The 14,221-nt window shown below is 38.0% G+C and overlaps 2 protein-coding genes across 2 annotated transcripts; one reads left to right on the forward strand and one right to left on the reverse strand.

Annotated features, from left to right (window-relative positions):
* Positions 1–2: 2 nt before the first annotated feature.
* txndc12 (thioredoxin domain containing 12 (endoplasmic reticulum)) lies at positions 3–8,061 on the reverse strand. Its single transcript, XM_037787729.1, has 7 exons — positions 7,868–8,061; positions 6,265–6,325; positions 5,591–5,643; positions 2,573–2,646; positions 2,369–2,438; positions 1,051–1,134; positions 3–933 (listed from the first exon to the last, which is right to left on the reverse strand). The coding sequence occupies exons 1-7, from the start codon at positions 7,965–7,967 to the stop codon at positions 854–856; spliced, it is 522 nt and encodes a 173-aa protein (XP_037643657.1). The 5' UTR covers positions 7,968–8,061; the 3' UTR covers positions 3–853.
* A 910-nt stretch (positions 8,062–8,971) lies between these two features.
* On the forward strand, positions 8,972–13,892 carry LOC119499228 (transcription factor BTF3 homolog 4-like). Its single transcript, XM_037788484.1, has 6 exons — positions 8,972–9,108; positions 9,673–9,732; positions 10,572–10,685; positions 11,317–11,518; positions 12,540–12,599; positions 13,433–13,892. The coding sequence occupies exons 2-6, from the start codon at positions 9,679–9,681 to the stop codon at positions 13,477–13,479; spliced, it is 477 nt and encodes a 158-aa protein (XP_037644412.1). The 5' UTR covers positions 8,972–9,108; positions 9,673–9,678; the 3' UTR covers positions 13,480–13,892.
* The last annotated feature ends 329 nt before the right edge of the window (positions 13,893–14,221 follow it).

Consider the following 14,221-nt stretch of genomic DNA (forward strand, 5'->3'; position numbering starts at 1 on the left):
GGTCTCAGTACAACAAACTTTATTTGCACACTTTGGCTGTGTACATGTATAAAATACATCAAGACACATAACCAATGTTTTCATCCCTCATTCAAAAACCCCCCCCAAAAAAAGAAAACTTCATGAGCATCAAAACAAACCAAGATCAGGAAAGAAAATGTAGATATAGCTAAATAAGAATACAGAAACTGGCAGGATTAAATGAATAATTCATATTATTTTAAAGACTGTTAACAGAAAGTACAGAAGCCCATATGGGAAGAATTATCACAGATATAATTAACGTACTGCAGAGGATCTTTGGAAGCACATCACAGGAGGTGTTAGACTTGATCTCGACTAATATGAAGTACTGGGTCATTGCTGTTGGGTATAAACATGACTCTACTGGTTCAAATGAAGTACAACGTTGTACTACAAGGCGTTTCTGAAACTTCTTCAAAACCAAAATGACTGTCATGACTATTTCCTTAAAACTTGGCATTTTCCAGATGTGAAGTTTAAATCCAGCAACAGTGTATGCAAGTGAGAGTTAGTAACGGTTAACTTGGCTAGCTTGAGTTGGTTGTATCCTCTACAGACAGTAAATACAGTACATATGGCATTTAATTAACAGTAGATTACAAATATGTGTTTTAAAACAAAGATGATGACAGGAAATGAGTAGTCGTGTTGGAAAAACAGAAATACAAGCACCGATTTTAATGGTTGGCTTGGTTTGGTTCCCCAGATGGAGCCCGCGGTTTAAAGTACAAGTGTAATTGGTGAAAGGGGTTGTTTGTTTGTTTGTTTATGTAACATGGCGCTCTGAAGCACAGGCTCCGGTAGAGGAAGTGTAGCCCTTACAGCCTCCTCACAGCTCGTCTCCAGTGTGACCCTGCTTGAAGGCGTCGCCTGTCAGCTTCTCCTGCGCCTCCTTCATCCCGGACACAACTGAGCAGGGAATACACACCTCGATTATCAACCTCATGAGTTTCCTTTAATCCCAGCTATCATCACACTATAACCGAATATTTTCCACAGGTAATTCATGATAATCTGGATTGTTACCGTGTTCTGCGGTGCTGTAGAAGTACTTGTAGTTGGGATTCCCATTCTTGTTGGTGATATCAGGATGGACTTTACCGCTGGGATCTGTGAGGAGTCAAATAAAAAGGTCTGCTCAGTTCAAATGAAAAGTTAAAATCTAAACAATAAAAGGCTGCAACTAGCTGTTTTCTTTATGAATTAATCTGACAGTTTTCTTGATTATTTGCTTAAGAAATTTGTGGAAAAATGCTCCCAACAACTCCCCAAAGCCCAATTTCACATCGTCAATTTGCTTGTTTTCTCCAACCAGCAGTTAAAAGCGGTAGGTAATTAATTTATTATTATTATTATTATAGAAGACTAAGAAAACAGCAAATATTAGTATTTGAGAATCTGGAACCGGTAAATTTTGGACACTTAATTATATGTCTATTAACTAATTGATTAATCAACTAATCATTTTAGATTTAAAACAATATATTAGTTGTACCTGAACTGTTCATTTTAACATTAATATTCTGCATAGTGGCGTAACATTCCTGTGATTCCTTCTAGGGCTGACCCAAATGCTTCGAATCAACCTCCAAATCAGTATTGGAATGCTTTGTTGTTGTTTTTTTTATACAGTAAGTATGTAATAATAAAGTCTAAATCCCCAAATAGCCCATGACATAAGGAATAATTCAACATGAATTATTATTAGTTGTTCTCAGACGGATATTGCTGTTTGTGTACAGTAGTGCAAGTGCGGCAGCGGCACCAAAGAACGTATATTGCCAAGAAGTGAAAGTCAATTGTTCGTTCCATTGCGCCCATCAGCAAAACTATGCTTCTGCCATTTTTGGACTGAAAGCGACTAGTAAAACGTCCACCTAAAAAGTGCCATAAAAAAGTAAAACAAAGTGATTTCTATTCTATTGTCATATTCTACCAAAATAGCCCTAATATGTTCCTTTAATCTTTACACAGTTTACTGTATTTAACACCACATACAGGTGATATTTTAAACCACTTGACTTTTCCGTTGTCCAGTCAAAGGTCGACTATTTCTACCTGCTATTTATTCTTCTGTCAAACACCTGTAAACATTTGGTATGTGCCCGTTTTAATATTTTTCTCTGTGTTGTTAATTTACCGATTCCTTGACTAGTAGCTTTCTTTCTCTGTGCTGATAAAGTGTAACATCTCTGCCCTTTCAGTGCACCGTCACTAAAACAAGACCATGCTATTGCAACCTTATCAGGGACTGTGTGTTATTCAGGAAGAGAAACTGTGCTATCAGTCTCCCCAAAGGAATCCCACACAGCGTTAAGACTTTGTGACTCAACCCCCTTCATACCGAGGAAAAGAATCCGAGGAATGTATCCACCATCGGGGCTGAAGCCGTCATCCTTTGGCTCCTCCTCGTCCTGTTCAAACAAGAGATAATTGATCATTTACGAGCCTCATACCGCCACTAATAATATGTTAATGTTGGTTAACAGCACAATCACGACACACAGAAGTTAAATGACGTGAACAGTTTCCTGGGAAATGTCCTTACCTCCAGGTTGATCATAACAAAGTTGTGTGCAAGCTCATTGATTTCCTTGGAGGCGGCGAATTTGGGCTTCAGTGCTGATAAAAGAAACGACACTATTAGTTGTTATCTTGTATTGCCATCGAATCAAAATACAGCTTTAATAATCACTTCCCGTTTGTCTTGTTTGTCCACATTACAGAAGGCGGTTTGGCTGAGCTTGAAGGATAGGCTTACTGATGTTTATTCATCTACATTCCGTATGACTTGGTTTGTTTTCTGTCTAAACAGAAGAACAAGCCTTTTTCACAGCACACTTTTGGACTCGTCATAGTAGGAAAATTACAGGTGTAACTAATAACACCAATGATGGCTCCGTTCTATTCAAGTGTTCCAGCAAAGAGTATAGAAGCAAAGAGGTGAAACTCTGCTGCTTTTCTGACAATGGCTGCTAGATTGCGCTGCTGTAGCGCTGCCGCAATTTTGGAGCGTAAACGCCAATGAGTCCATACAGCCATGGATGTATAAAGAGACGTCTGTAAATCAGAGGATCATTTATTTTGAGGTAAATCAACTTCCCAGTACGAACACTTAAATAGCCCTCATTTAAATCATTATGCCCTAAAAGTTGTAAAACTAATAGAAGAATCCAGAGTTATTTTCCTCGGCATAATGAACGTGCATCAGACCCACGGGACTGCACCGCCCTGTACACTCATATGACATATCTGGTTCAGCCAGCTTCCTGCTAGCTGTAATAATGGATATATTGGCTATAATTCATCACTTTTATTATATTATAATACACCCGTGGGCTGTATGCTGTAAACCTGTACCGTGGTGGATGTATTAACGTCTCTGTTCCCAAACAACCGGCTATCGGCCAGTAGCTAGTAGCATGACATAAACAGAATTTAATGTAGTTGTAGGTTATTTAGTAACACGCAGGGTAAAAGCACAGGACACAACCTCTTATATATCCATGGTCTGTGGTCTATTGGACATCGATTTCGGAGGTCCTTGACATGAAAAAGTTTGAGGTTGCTCTCAAAATCTGTGTGCTGGATTTTATTAACTTCCATTTATGTCCACCGATCACTTTATGCTCCTCTGGGAAGCAAATAGTTTAATAAATAAATAAGTAAGTAAATAGTTATAATAGTATGCATGTAACACATTTCAGTAGAGACATTACAATTATGACAATAGAATAGAAATAATTTTGTTTTACTTTTGTACGGCACTTTGTAAGCGGACGTTTAACTGGCGTCATTTTGGTATTCGACTCGATTACAGTCCAAAATGGCGGCGGCTTATCTCTGCTGCCGGGCGCTGGCGTTGCAATGAAACATATAATTGACTTTCGCTTCTTAGCAATATACGTTCTTTGGTTCCAGTGAGAGCATCAGCATGCACAACACCTGGATCCTGAAATCAAAGCAGCTAAATGGAATTCACACTTCATTCATATAATTATTTACACCTGTGCTTTTCCCACTGTGACACGTTAGAATGTCTTAAAAATGGGTGTAAACGGTCAACTAAATGGAAACTTAAATGTTCTTTTTCACAGAAGCATGTTGTGCTGTTTTATCACTAAGGTTACTCAACAAAATCACAAGTTATGCCTTTTAAATATAAAACTGAACCTAATTTCCAGTCCAGCCCGGTTGTAGGTCGAAGGTACTTTAGGCATCATGATAAACAGTAGATGATTGGATATCTTGTCCCTGATTTGGTCACACAGTCCAGGCTACCCCCTGACCTATTTCAAGGTCAAGTAAATGGTGAAGGGACTTGTGTTTGTCGGCTATAATGTCCACAATGTAATGTGTTTGTGTCGGGAGCAATTTGGGGTTCAGTGTCTTGCTCAAGGACACTTCGACATGTGGACTGGAGGAGCCGGGGATCGAACCACCGATCTTCCGATTAGTGGACAACCCGCTCTACCTCCACCCACAATGGGAAAAGCACAGGTGTAAATAATAAAACTAATGAACTTCCATGTAGCTGCTTCAGTTTCAGGGTTCTGGAAGAGTGCACACTGGCTCACTGTCACAACTTACTGGGACACTTGAACAGAACAGACATCATTCGTGTTATTAGTTGCACTTGTGCTTTTCCTGCTATGACAAGTCAAAATTTGAGCTGTGAAAAATGTCTGTAGTCAATACTGTCACTTGTTTGAAGGTGTAACCAAGTGTTAATTGCTATTCCAGGGAAATGTTTTAGGCAACCACATGTCTTTGAACTGCTACATGAGACAGATAATCTGTGAAGAATCCGGTTCCTCTGCCTCCTTTTAGTGTTCCTTGTGGCATCTGCAAGATTTCACAGCGCCGAAGGAAAACAACAAATCAGAGCCGAGGAGTCTGTAATACAGCCGTCAATCACTGCTCACGAAGCTCGGAAGTTTCTGACCCGGCCGCCATGTTTCGAAACAGTTGAGCCAGAACCAAGCACCGCCCGCCGGCCGGAGCAAACTTTCTCATTTTACAGCTAAACAGTACACTACAAGATGTTTCTGATAACATTTGAGATGAGAAATAGGCATTACAGTAACAGAATATTGATAGCGCTGCACAATTATTTCAAAATTGTTTCGAAATCTCAATATGGCCTACTGCAATTTTCAAACCGCAGGAGGTGTAATATTTGTTAAAGGTGAAATGTGTTTCCAAATATAATTTTTAATTAAATATTGTCGGAGGCAGAGGAACATGACTTTTTCACAGATTATCTGTCTCATGTAATACTGTCAGGATATAGTGACAGTCTAAGCAAATATGACAAGTTATTTCTTTTATTAAGTTACCGACTGTAGCTTTAAAGTTCCAACTAAACAAAGTCAGACATAATCACGCCCTTTTCAGAAAGAGCATACGTAACATTTCAGACACTTATTTGTAGTAAGTAATGGCTTTTTTGTCTCTTAGACACAGATGTCCTGCATGAAAAGGTTCCAAATGTATTCAGACATGATGGGACAGTTCCTAACCTGAGGCTTTTAAAGTGAAAGGGAGAGAACGTGGTGGTTTTTACCTTTGCAGGCTCCACACCAGCTCTTGTGGATGATGAGCATGATTGGCAGCCCGCTGTCAATGCAAACACAAGGAAACATTTGTCAAGACCAAAACTTCAAACTAGTAAAACTTTGACTATTGACAATTTCATGAAAAAAAAGTCATAGTATAGCATGTTGAGAAATTTCATAAAAAAGGTCATACTATAGCATTTTCAAAAAATGTCATGAAAAAAAGTCATAGTATAGCATGTCGAAATATTTACTATTTATTTACTACAGCCTGAAACTGTAGTAAATAAAAAATAAATACACCAATCTTTGAATAATACATTGAGTATTTCATTATGTAATCTATTATTTCATTATGTAATCTATTATTTCTTTATATTAATCTAGTCTCTAGGTGGAGGTTTCAGATAAACCCAGTGGGTGTTTTGCCTCTTCCTGCACTGTATATTATTCATTTATTTATTTTTGTTATGTTGAATAATCTTAAATTGTGCAAAACAAATAAACAATAAACAAAGTAAAAGCTGCTGATATCGGTCTGCTCCGGTTGTCAGCAGAAATGGAGATGTGGGGGATTTCTTTAAAACCCGTTTCAGGCCTCGGGGCCAGTGGTTGTACAAAAGTCAGCTCAGCAGGGTTTCAAGAAGTGGTTGTGATATTTCAGCTCTCAGTGTGAACTCACCTGGCCTCAGCTTCTTTCTTGCCGTCATCCAGCGTCCTCCAGTGGATGTTATCGCCAAACCCTGCGGGAGGAAATGGATTAATGAGTACACCAGGGTTGTGTAACTGGTATTCTGTTTCTACAACAGGGTGGGTCTGCCCTAAATACAGGATCAACAGAAAGACGTGTGAGGAAACAAATGAATGGAGGTAATTTAATATCAAGCTGCAGGGATATACTCTGCCTCGTCATCAGTAACTACTCACAGTAACTAGTTCAAGGTTCATGTGGTAGCGATGGGACACGTCATCAATACAGCAATAGATTATAGTGTGATCTTGTTATACTGAGCAAGCAGCTGCACGGCATGTAGGTAACATTTCCTGATGTGACTATTGTACATTTTATAGTATGTGAAGTCTATTTCTGTATAAGATTACACATGCATTAATGGGAAGCATATGTACAATTTATTGGCAAAGGATGCAAGCACTTCATGCAGTGTACAGAAATCAACTCAACCAATGAAATCATCAGGAATTGGAGTAATTAAAATAAGAGAGACTAATATAAAAAGGCAAGGTTATAATGTTTGGGACTCAAAATGTCATCAGAATTTCATCTCACTTCTCTAAAAGAAATTTATGAAACTGAAAACAATTCTTACTTTATCATTTTAAGTGTATATTCCCCTCTTCCAGTTACACAGACAGATAGCACAGTGCATCACAGATCATCTTGCACTTGACTGTGTACTGCATTATCATGTATGATCCTTTTGCTATTATAGACAACATGTAATGACAACTGTATTAAGTATAATTATTGTAGGATTTCTGTTTCTACTTCAGGAAACTTCTCAACAATTGAACTCCAGTTCTGTAAAAACAGTACGTACACCTCTTGAGAACATGCAGCAAAAATATTATAAAATATATCATATATTCTGATATCATTAATAAGAAAAGTTTGCTTTAAATTAAAGTAAATTAAAACTCTTTTGTCAATCAGGACTTATTGTCTGTAAGGTTTGATAAGTTTTTCATACTTTATCTAACCAGATCTCATTCAGATTTTTACAAATTTGTACTCATCAGAGCTGTGTGTCTTTCAGGGTTACACACACAAAGCTAATAAAAACATCTTAACATCTCTTGGTTTTGTTTAATCATATTTCCCCCTTGCAGTGTGATTTGTTTTCCATCCATATTTCTATGCTTTTAATTTGTAGCACAGCAACACTGATGCACCTTTTTGTAGTTTTTTGAATTGCTTATAAATGATAACAACTTGTGCATTTTAATTCATGTAGTATGTATATTTTATTTCACTATTTCGATGAAGAAACTGATTTTATTTATATTCCCAAATTATGTTTTAGTGTGCACTCCAGTGAATATCAATCAAACTGGTGTTGGTTTAATCATTTAATTAATGTCTTTTTTCTGTTTTTGCAAATGGACTATTGTATGACATTATGTAGCTACATTAAAGCACACCCTAATAATTAAACAACTGGTATTACCTGTCCAGGACACAGACTGTGTGATCCAGGATGCTCATACAAAGACAGATTGCTCTCCACTGGCCAGATTGTATATTAAGTCCAGAAATGTAAACTCACCTTTGCTGCTGGCTGCTTCGACCACCTCCTGAAAGCACGTCAAAGACAACAACACCTGCAGGGATGAGAGTAAAACGATGTTCACTAGAGATGTTTTCATTTTGACTGGCCTGGTTTCTTTCCTCACAACTAGAGCGGCTAGCAGCTAATGGCAGTGACTGCTCTGTGAACCAGCGACCCGGAAGTTCAACCGTCTCATTTCACAATAAAAGCCTGTCCAATTAAGTTGTGACGTGTTGCGTGTGAGTGGCAACCTCCTCCTGCTATTGGTCAGGAGGGATCCGTTTCCCATGTTGGGGGCCGTTCACATGACGTCACATCCACACAACCGCGTGCTCCTGCCTGCTGCTCCAACTGTCAAGTTAGACAACGGAATGTCATGAAAACACCGGAAATCAGTACAAAAACTAAAGTGTAAAAGCCTCAAAATATATATATATAAAAATATATATATATTTAGGGATTTCACGTATTAAATCCTGCTAAAATATATAACAACTTATATCCCCCCATTTGAGCACGGTTTCACAACAGCTTCTTCCAAGCTACAATAAGACTGGTGGCAAGGGACATTAAAGAGGGACACAAATACCCCACACCTCACCTCCATACCATTAGTGACACACAGTACACCTGAACTGAAAGGACTGTAATGCTGTGCAATATGCTGTCTTCCACTGCGTAATTGTCTGAAATAAATTATTATTATTATTTTTTTTATATATTTTTATGAGAGTTACAAGTTCTCTTAACATGGTCATGGAGCATATATACTGTATATTTGTATTCTGGGGGTATCGTTCCTATGCAGAGGGTAGTTTAGTTTATTTATTGACTACACTGAGGGCGTTTTATATTTGAATAATTTATTTATTTATTGTGTTGAGTTGAATGTGCTACTTATTTTGTACTGTAATTCCCTTTGGCCTTTTCTACCTTTTTTCTTTTCTTAAAGCTGACTCGGTGTTAACTGCGCAGAATTCCAATGTACTTATAAGTGCAAATGGCAAATAAAACTCTTGACTCTTGAATCTTGAATATTCCCCCATTTGCTATTAATATCTTCTCTACATCATTATCCAAAATGTACTGTTGAATGCTTCATGGTAGTTTTATTGTGAAAATACTAACAGGAAGTGTGTTATATTGCTGCTAACCTGACGCAGCGTTAAGCTTCAGCTCTTCAGCTCTGGTAGCAGCGTGAGCAGTTCAACAGGCTGTCAGCTTATTGCTTTTAAAAGGTAACAAATAATCATGTAATGTTGTGTTTAAGATCTGAGCAGGTTTGTTTAATCGTTTGGTGTGTAGTTGATGTTATTTGTTTGCCTTGCCAGGAACAAAAAGACATTTAGTTTATCTTGTTTAGCCACTATGCTAACGTTAGCTACATTAGCCGTCTAGCTAGTTAGCTAGCTAGCTAGCAACCGAACTAGCTACAGTTACACTTAAATGTCATGTTAAAATTAGCTCCAGATACTTTTCATTTTCTCATTCAATGTATGTTGGTTAATGCCGGCAGTCAGTATGTGTTCAGTATACCTGTCAGCTGATCTGTTAGCAGTCTGCTAGCTCAGTGCTAATGAGGATTATAGTAGCTCTGATTGCCTAACTCATGCTGTGTGTCTCATGCTGCACTTCAACAAGTCATCACATGTGCTCTCTCTCAAACTGCTGAGCTGTGCAAAGCTACACACTGTCATGGATACTGCATAGCCAACTCATTTGTCTTACTATATATTCGTGGATTATGTGAAAAGCTTGGGAATAACATGATGTTAATGTTGTTGTTTTTTATTCACAAACAGAACACTATGAATCAAGAAAAGCTCGCTAAACTCCAGGCACAAGTGCGGATAGGTGGAAAGGTACAGTACTATTAAATCGCTTGTACTTGTGTTGACAAATGCCCTGCATTGAAGTCTGAATTCGGGCTTTTCAGATTGATCCTGTCGTTGACTCAGTTGTTGCTCATTTTAAGGAGTGTGATGGCATTCAGCACCTGCCAGGTCTTTTCCTCCTGACCTCAGCATTCCCTTTATGGGGGAGAGATTCCCCCCTTCATCTGTGGCCTCTGTGGCTTTGTTCAAATGCATTGTGAGGTCTTCAGCCACACACTAGGTGGCGTTATTTATTTTTGCCTTGTGCCCCTTTACCAGATTGCAGTACATTGACATTCTCAAATACAAAGTACATTTACTTAATTTGCATTTTTACCAGAAGTGACAAGGAACTGTCAGTCACTTTTTTTTTCCAGTCATAATTATTTGATTCTGGGTTGTAAAATCCTTTAACCATCTGTTGAGTAAAATCTAAATGTGCTTTAATTTGTTAAGTTAAGGAGCTCCTTTTATGAAAAACAGAGGTTAATAATGGATTTGACTTTTAGGACTAATTAAATGGTTAAAACTAAATTAAGTGCAACAATTGGATATGGCAGTATAATGTGTCTAAACAAATTAAGGAAAGAGCACTTTTCCTTTGCTGCAAATTATCAGCAAATTCTAGTCTTGTGTTTGAAACGGCTTCATCACAGCTGTTAATCTTTAAATGAGTAAATAATGTGTCAAAGATAGAATGGATAAATGTCCCATATATACATTTAAAAAGTCTGACATTACCCAGTGGTATTAAACTACATTTGACATTTCGGTAAATTCAGCTGTCTAATCCTTTTTTTTGGCATTCACACCTGTTCTTTCCTCAGGGAACGGCCCGCAGGAAGAAAAAGGTTGTTCACAAAACAGCAACAGCTGATGACAAAAAACTCCAAGGCTCGCTGAAGAAACTGGCAGTGAACAACATTGCAGGGATAGAAGAGGTGAGCTATCAAAGGAAAACTAATGTCAGCGTTCTACTGTAGCTGCACTGTTTTTTTCTTTTTTTTTGTCTCAAGAGTCCTGGTATGGAAAGATAAAAAGACGGGGAGAGCCCGACCAAAGAGCTCTCCCATTATGTCATCTAGTTTATTTTTAGAGTGCTTTTATCCATCTCGCTTCCACAAAGTATTTTAGATAAATCAAAGCACAAAAAACAGATACAACTTGAGGATAAGGCACTACCCTGATGCACACAACTCATTTAGTCTCATGTTGTGGCTCAATTAATCTTGTTTTTACAGTGAGTTCTTAAAAAGATACTCACTGTAATTCAGACTAAGATCTCAATTAAGACACTTTTTACCTGTTAAAGGTTTATTTTGGCGACTTTTTAATTAAAAACCGTGGGTCTAAGGACAGAGCAGAGGGTGTCAGTAGGACTGTTGAATTTTGTACTGCTAACATTGATATACATCTGTGTTTATCATGTAAATTTACCCCTTTTTCAGTGTAAATTTGTCATATGTCACTCAGATGTTTACATAAAGTACTGTTGACATGATATCTTGACGATTTAGGATCTTGTGTCAGGTTTTATTGGCTCTAAGTCTGACTGTGGTTTTTCTCTCCCAGGTGAATATGATAAAAGATGATGGGACGGTGATCCACTTCAACAACCCCAAAGTGCAGGCGTCTTTGTCTGCCAACACCTTCGCCATCACGGGCCACGCTGAGACCAAGCAGCTGACAGAGATGCTGCCAGGCATCCTTAGCCAGCTGGGAGCCGACAGCCTCACCAGCCTGCGCAAGCTGGCCGAGCAGTTCCCACGGCAATGTGAGTATACGCTTAAACACACACAGTCAGAGTGTCAGGGCTCTCCGCGGTAGCGTAATATCAGGGATATTCTTAGAAGGTGTCAGCAAAGTCATCCGCTTTTGTGGATACTTAGATGAGAATGAATGGTATTGTAGTGAGAAAAGTTAACAGCTTTGAGCCACAGTTCCAGAGATCAGGTCTCCATGTTGGCAAACTGCTGACATATAAATGACCCAGACATTAAAGGCAGCTGTTCATGGTTGAACTAAAACAGAAACATGCTGCCTTTAAGACGTCAGTGTACTTAAGCAGATTTGTGTGACAGCTTTGTTTGATTAGAATCACTGAAGAACCAGCAGAGATTAAATGAGTAAATGTGACCTAGAGAAACTGGTTATAGCAGCGACTAAAGCTGAAGAGAACAACGAGGACTGTGAGGATAGAGCAAGTGCCACAGAAAAAAGTGAGCAATTAGAGGCTAAATATGTTTTTTTCCTATCACATATCTTTATAATATATCTTCTCTGTTCTAGATTTTATACAATTGTCTGGGATATAGAGACTAAATATGAAAAAAAATGCAGATATCCAGCTCACTGGCTGATTATATAGATGATTCAGTTTGAAGAAGTTGACCTTTGTGTTAGCATGTAAATGAAAATAAACAGGAAATAGAAGCAGCTCTTCTACATGGCAACACAACTAATCATGTGATATTTGTTTTATCCAGTTGTCATGGAATTGTAGATGTTGTCATTTTTATTTTATAGAGCATTTCACGTCCATGTTGAGCAACACCTTATTTTGTCCATTTCAACAGCCAGGTGTCCTCAGAATGTTTTAGCAAAACAAGACAATTAGCATTTTGAGACGTTGATGGGCGTCAGAGAAATGCAGCCACAACACAAACATTTAAAGCAATGCCAATTTCCTGGAATTTGACAATAACATTTTGGGACATGCATACTTGAACTGACTTGTGCCAATAATCAGCTTGATTTTTCATTCACTCGTTTCATTTACTTTATATATTTTGCAGCAATGGACATGAAGGCAGTCAAGGAGGAAATTGCAGAAGAAGAGGATGACGACGTACCAGGTATAGATGCAGATAATACATGTTTGCCGTTCTTTTCAGGCTTATGGTAAAAACAGTGCTTCAACTTTTAAACGTCCCTTTTGCAGATTATTAGGGCTGTCAATCAATTAAAATATTTAATTGTCATTATTAATCGCAATTAATTGTAAATTAATCGCACATTTTCACTGTTCAGAATGTACCTTAAAGGGAGATTTGTCAAGTATTTAATACTCTTATCAACATGGAAGTGTGCAAATAAACTTGCTTTATGCAAATCAATTACCAACACAAAACAATGACAAATATTGTCCAGAAACCCTCACAGGTACTGCATTTAGCATTAAAAAATATGCTCAAATAATAACATGGTAAACTGCAGCTCAACAGGCAACAACAGCTGTCAGTGTGCTGACTTGACTATGACTTGCCCCAAACTGCATGTGATTATCACAAAGTGGGCATGTCTGTAAAGGGGAGACTCGTGGGTACCCATAGAACCCATTTTCATTCACATATCTTGAAGCCAGAGGTCAAAGGACCGTTTTGAAAATGGCCATGACAGTTTTTCCTCGCCAAAATTTGGCACAAGTGTGGAGCATTATTTAAGCTCCTTTGTGATAAGCTAGTATGACATGGTTGGTACCAATGAATTCCTTTGGTTTTTTAGTTTCATATGATGCCAGTCTCTTCACTCTAACATTAAAACTGTCTGTCAGACAAGAAAATAAGGACTTAAGTGTTGTTTTTGTCTTTAGATCATTTTGTAATAAAGGATTAAATCAATCACCATCCTGTCACTAATTGTTAGTGTTCCAAAGACCTGATGCACTTTGTTGTTCTCTGTCTTACAGATCTTGTGGAGAACTTTGATGAAGCCTCAAAGAATGAAGCAAACTGATGAAACCTTGTTTGCTTTTCCTCCGTCAACCGTTTTATTTTTTTTACCTCTTACGGACTCACAGAGGGCATTTCCTCTTGTGGGGAAACGGTTATTAAAGGTGCGATGCATCATCATCTCCGGAGACGTGAACCCCAGCGGTTTAGCCTGCCACAGCAGCACAACAACAACATGCAGATAAAGTAGGATTTTATTTCAGTAGGCTGGGATATTGTGGACACGCCGATAGACGAAGATCCGCACGGCTCTCAGCACCCAAAGGACTCCAACTACTTTAGAAATAAGCTTTCTACATGGTCAAAACGTGGCTAGTATTTAAGAGATTGTTTATTAAATTACAATTAAAGTGAATGAATAGTTCTTTACATTATAGCGGTGATTATGAATTTAATAAAACATTTTTGGGCTATCGATGCATCTCGTTATTACTTGACTTCTCAGATTGGTTTTGGCCACTAGAAGAATACTTGTCACCTCAATGCAAGCTAATGCGGAAACAAAAAGTCAGCAGTATTATTATTATTAACATACATGTAATGTATGTACATAATAAGCACATTTGAAGTAGTGGTTGAGGCCTTTAACAGTATATGTAAAGAATGTGTAACTGATGCTCATTTTATAAATAGAATACGCCCATAAAAAGCCTCACAGTGGGCCTCTTCCTTTACACTTCCTGGAATTCATAGATATCTGAGCTGTTACGTAATACATTAATCTGTAGGGTAAATTAAAAAAATAT

This window comes from Sebastes umbrosus, chromosome 12 (assembly GCF_015220745.1).
Source record: "Sebastes umbrosus isolate fSebUmb1 chromosome 12, fSebUmb1.pri, whole genome shotgun sequence".
Classification (NCBI taxonomy): domain Eukaryota; kingdom Metazoa; phylum Chordata; class Actinopteri; order Perciformes; family Sebastidae; genus Sebastes; species Sebastes umbrosus.